The sequence below is a fragment of the Theropithecus gelada genome, unplaced genomic scaffold, assembly GCF_003255815.1.
Source record: "Theropithecus gelada isolate Dixy unplaced genomic scaffold, Tgel_1.0 HiC_scaffold_15962, whole genome shotgun sequence".
Classification (NCBI taxonomy): domain Eukaryota; kingdom Metazoa; phylum Chordata; class Mammalia; order Primates; family Cercopithecidae; genus Theropithecus; species Theropithecus gelada.
In genome coordinates, this window is record NW_020257727.1 from 24,818 (window position 1) to 30,480 (window position 5,663).

The 5,663-nt window shown below is 49.3% G+C and overlaps 1 protein-coding gene across 1 annotated transcript in view; it reads left to right on the forward strand.

Annotated features, from left to right (window-relative positions):
• Positions 1 to 314: 314 nt before the first annotated feature.
• The window catches only part of LOC112617244 (protein KIAA0556-like), a gene marked incomplete at its 3' end in the record, with an annotated part of 37,819 nt that continues 32,470 nt past the window's right edge, over positions 315 to 5,663 (forward strand). The window contains exons 1-2 of the mRNA XM_025373985.1: positions 315 to 344; positions 452 to 528. Coding sequence (XP_025229770.1) covers positions 315 to 344; positions 452 to 528 — 107 coding nt within the window. The remainder of the gene's footprint in view (positions 345 to 451; positions 529 to 5,663) is intronic.

Genomic DNA, 5,663 nt, shown 5'->3' on the forward strand with positions numbered 1-5,663 from the left:
GCAATCGTCTCACCTCAGCCTCCCAAAGTGCTAGTTTTACAGGCATGAGCCACTGTGCCTGTCCAAGATCCCCTTTTAAACAACTGATTTGGGTTGCATCTGGTTATGACAATTAAGATAACTAAATAATGAGTGTTGAGAAAACAGTACAGCCCAAATCATGTCAGAGCCCTTGATCTTAGAGGGCATGGGAGGAATGAAGAGCAGTGAGAGGCGAGAATTGACCTTCTCCTTTTCATAGACAATTAAAGGTGTGTACGCCTAAGACCCATGGGACCATCAGACAATCTCTGGGGCTCTGGGTCGCTGGAGCGATGCGCCGGGGGAGCTGGGCCTTCGTCAAGGTCAGCCTCCGCCTCTCAGCCTCCTGTGCCGGTGTGTGCCGCACCTGCGCTCTCAGTCAGCGATTCCCTGCATTCCGATATCACACTGCTCTGTTTCTTCATTTCAGGGTTACGCTAAGGACATGGTGACAGACTTTGATGAGAAACATGATGAGTATTTAATATTGCTTCAGCAGAGGAACCGGTAAGAGAAGCTGCTCGACGGCAGCCCTTGATATTAGCCAAGTAAAAATCTATTTAGATTTATTAACAGCAGGCAGGCCCTGCCTCACATAGGAATGGGATGCAGAGTCCCCCTCCACTCAGAGGCTTAGAATATTATCTGCAACCCCAGCTCCTATTTCTCCATTCACTGATTTAATTGCATCTTTTGACAGAGCTGTAGCAAACTGTTCGATGTGTAAGTACCGCCTCTTCCCTCCCAGCTCCTGTTCTGGGAGAAGATAAGGTTGTCAAAAAAGCTCGAATTTGGCAGGGCTTGTGCAAGAACCACCTGAAGAGCCCAGTCTGTGATCGCACAGGCTTTGACAATCCCTGAAATCTGAGCCTATAATCATGTCGTGTTATGCAAAAATGGAGTCATTTTACATTGGTGTTTGAAGTTGGTCGATAAGTCATTTGAAGTTAAAGTAGGACTGATTTTGTCTCTGGAGTGCTGGTTCTTAAAAAAGCTTGCAGTAGGTCCAGTGTGTAGCGATCAAGGTCAAAGCATCATGGTCTGGTTTGAAAGAGGCATCATTCCTCGGTTCTTTCGTAGGGCTGAGGAAGTTCATTTTCAGTTCATCGCAGTTTGTCTTCAGGCCTCAAACCTTGCGATAAGCTGGGGATTTGCGAATTCAGATTCTAGGGATGACCAGGCAGTGAGTGGAGCCGGCTCAGTGGGCCAGTGGGTACCTGGAGCTCCTGTCTCCAAGCTGCTCAGCCCAGGCCAGCTGTCTGTGAGACCACAGTTCCCCCAGGTCCTGATCCTCCCAAGTCTGCCAGAGTAGCTGGAGATCTGGATTTGGTCTGTGAAATCTCCTGACTTTTAAAATGTTGGTAATGAATTCAAATTAAAGCACAAAGCAAACAGAAAAACAATGCAGGCCCACAGAACTGGTGGGAGGAGGGGGAAGAAAGGGGGATGGGTACGAATGTGGGCCTCTGTGTTATGGGAGTGGGCTTAGGGTCTCGCAGACAACAAAGTCTGGGATAGGGAGGTATCATCCTGCATGTGACTTCAGCTCTGGTCTCACTGACTGGACTCGGTGTTATCAATAGGGGCTCTGGTGGCATGTTGCATGGGACAAGTTTTTGTAATCTTATGAATTGCAGGAGTTTAGCGTCCCTACCCACCAGCCCCTTTACTACATTTCATTAAGACCCTAAATTCCACCTATGACAGCACCCACCCACTTTCCAGACACCCACCCACTGAGGCAGCACCACCCCTGGTGGAGATCTTCTGAACAGACAGTCTCTCCAGGGCCAGCCAGAAACACCACAACAGCGTCCTCTGTGCCCAGCAGCTCTGCGCTCATCCGCCTCCATCCCCACATCAGCCTCAAACTAGAACAGCGAAGGCTGGTGCTGATTAGACCGACGTGAGTTTCCATCATCATTAATGCCACGGAGCAGGATGTTTTTATTCAATCTCTGGCAGACTGGATGGTACCACTGAACACCTGGGTGATCGTTTAATCATCTGCATGTGACTTGTCTGGGGAGAGGCTGTCACAGTTCCTTATGAACAAATTGTTTCTCATTAATTGGGGGATCAATAAGTGTGCAATCAAAGAGGCACTGGCCCATAGTATAAATGAGAATTTCCAGAGACAAGGTTATAGCACAAAGACAATTAAAAGCTATATCAAAACTGAGTTGCCATAAAATTTGGGGGGATGTGTTGTCACCAAGAGGGAGCTGTCATGATGACAGGAAATTAGAAGGTAGAGCTGGAAAGAAACACCTTCCAGTGGAGACTTGTGAAGAATGGGAATCCCTGTGAGCCATCATCGGTGAAATCTCAAAGGCACCTTTTGCAGAGTGCCAGCCATATGCCAGGCACCTCACCCCATCATTTTACTTTATCTGCACACTACCCAATGGGACAGAGTTACTGCACCCATTTTACAGGCAAGGAAGTGGAGGCTCCGAGCAGTGAGCAACTTGCCCGAGGTCTCACAGCCAGAAAGTGGTGGAGCCAGGCTGGACTCTACCTTTTGCTTAATGTTGTCATAAATAATCAAGAGGAGAAAAAACCTGCCGGATTGCCAGCGGCCCTAAGTTAAGTGAGGAGGGATTTTGTGGGAAGAGCCGCAATTTACTTGGAAATCTAGTTGTAGGACCTGATAGAAAACTAGCCTCTGAGCTTTACCCTGGACATTGAGGGAGATGAAAACCCAGGCTGCTTATCTGGGTTGTCTGTAACCTGAGAAGGGGGGATGTAATCGTTGGAGTGAGTTCTGAACAGAGATCTGCCTAGAACACAGCTGCCCATAAGAAGCAGGGCAGCATTTTTCTTTTATTCATTCAGCAGGATTTCACTGAGTACCTTCTAAGTGCCTGGTATTGCCATTAATGCAAAGGGAAGCATTGTGATAAGGAAGACACACACTGTATTAGTTAGTGTTTTTTGGCTGTTAGAGACAGAAACTGAAGGTAAATGGACTTAAGCAGCTAGGAAACACTGGCTCATTAAATTAAGAAATCCAACATCGAGCTGGGCACGGTGGCTTCTCCTTGTAATCCCAACTATGCAGGAGGCGAAGGCAGGAGGATCGCTTGAGCCCAGAAGTTCAAGACCCTGTCTCTAAAATTTTTTTTTTTTTTTTTTTTTTGAGGCGGAGTCTCGCTCTGTCGCCCAGGCTGGAGTGCAGTGGCCGGATCTCAGCTCACTGCAAGCTCCACCTCCCGGGTTCACGCCATTCTCCTGCCTCAGACTCCCGAGTAGCTGGGACTATAGGCGCCCGCCACCTCGCCCGCCTAGTTTTTTGTATTTTTTAGTAGAGACGGGGTTTCACCGTGTTAGCCAGGATGGTCTCAATCTCCTGACCTCGTGATCCGCCCGTCTCGGCCTCCCAAAGTGCTGGGATTACAGGCTTGAGCCACCGCGCCCGGCCTAAAATATTTTTTTTAAATAGCCAGGTGTCGTGGCACCCACCTATAGTTCTAGCTACTCACTACTTAGGAGGCTGAGGTGGGAGGGTCACTTGTGTCTAGGAGTTCAAGGCTGCAGTGAGCTCTGATCATGCCACTGCACTCCAGTCTGGGTGACAGAGTGAGACACTGTCTTTAAAAAAAAAGAAATTCATCATGATACTCTTGGCCTCAGGCATAGGTAGATCCAAGTGCTTAGATGATGTAATCAAAATCAACTATTGTCCATTTTCTATACCCTCGTTTTCCCATATTAGAGCCATTCTCAGGCAGGTACTTCACTTGCAGTGGCCAAGACAGCCAGGAAAAGCCCCTACATACATCCTACCTGGAAGTATTAGGGATCTTTCCTAATGCTTCCAGCGAAAGTGCTGAGGAAGGTTCCCACTGGCCTGGCGTGGGCCCAATTCCATCCCAAGCTATGTTAGGCCATTTTTGCATTACTATAAAGAAACAGCTAAGACTGGGTAATTTATAAAGAAAAAAGGTTTCATTGGCTCACGATTCTGCAGGCTGTACAGGAAGCATGGTGCCGCCATCTGCTTGGCTTGTGGGGAGGCCTCAGGGAGCTTGTATTCATGGCAGAAGGCAAAGTGGAAGCAGGCATATCACATGGTGAGAGTAGGAGAGAGAGGGTAGGGGGAGGTGCCACACACTTTTAAATAGCCAGATCTTGGGAGAACTCACTATCGCAAGGATAGCGTCAAGGGGATGGTGCTAAACCACTCATGAGAACTCTGCCCCCATGATTCAGTCACCTCCCACCAGGTCCTACCTCGACACTGGGGATTACAATCCAACATGAGATTTAGAGGGGACCTACATTCTAACTATATACAAGCCAGTCACTCCCTGTGTCCCGCACAGTCTAGTGGCCATTCCTTGGCTACCCCACTAAATTGTGCAGTGGAGTCAGTTTCACCCAGTGGAGTCAGTTTCATGGAGTGAAAGAAGGAATGGTGCTGTACCCACAGATCTGAGATGGGGGAGATTCCGGCCAGGCAGAGAGAGCAGGTGTCCACCACATAGCTCTTATCCTTGAAGAACTCCCCAGGTAGTGGCAGGGTGAGCACAAGGCCACCTATAACTATGACAAAAGAAGCAGAAAGTGATTGTGTGCTTCAGGAGAGGACTGGGGGCAGGGAGTAGGGGGACAGAATCTGGAGATGTGACAGCCCTGCCTCACCCCTGCAGAAACCCTCCCAGCTGCCTGTCCCAGTGGACTCTAAGTGATTCTTGTCACTCAACCTCATGAAAGAGGTAATCACGCCCAACAGGATTCATGAAAGAGCAGGCGGAGTGATCAAAGGTCTGAGTAATGAGGATGGACTGAGAAGATGAGGGCCCTTGTATCTGAAGAGGTGACGGCAGAGAGGGGCTGTAATATATACCCACCTCTGGACTGTAGGGGGTAGACCCAGATTTGCTCTCCAGGTCCAAGAATCCAGCAATGCTGTGATCATTTGGTCCTTGAGAAAGGTCATTCAAGGGAAACTTACAGGAAAACTTGCCCACAAAAGTGCCTGCAGCCCCAGGAGAAGATCCAGGCAGAAAGAAGGAAGGAGAGAACCAGCAGCTGGTTCTCTCGCCTGGGCCTTTATCTGAGCCAGAGCTTTAACCCAGTCTGTCCTTTTGTCCTCATAGCAGCCCAGGGAGGTCATAGCAGCCCATCTTTAGTCTCCTGTTACAGAAGAGGAAACAGACCCCAGGGAAGTTTAGAGACTTGCTCAAGGTCACGCAGGCTGGGGAAATGGCAGAGCCTCCGGCACTGAGCTCCGTCCTCCACACTCACCTCCTCCACCTGCACAGATGCTCTTATGTGCAACTCTGTGGAGCATCCTAGGGGACCTACAGGTTCTGGGGAGGAATGGCAGGCTTTCTGCACCCCTGCCTTCCCTGTCTTTACCCTTTAAGACTGGACTCAAATGCCACCCCCTCCAAGGAGCCCCCAGTTGCGAGCCAGTGCTCCCTCCTGTGACCTCTTCTTGCTCAGAGCCTCTGTGATGTCTGGTGCTAAAGTCAAGGAACAGCAGGAAGGAGCAGGGGAGAGCACAAGTACTGCAGCCCCACGGGCCAGAACTCAAATCCAGGTTGGAGGTTTCCTTGACTCTCTAGCCTTGGGCAAGTTCATTTCTAAAATAGGCCAACATAACCTCAATCCCAGGATCATTGAAGGGTGAA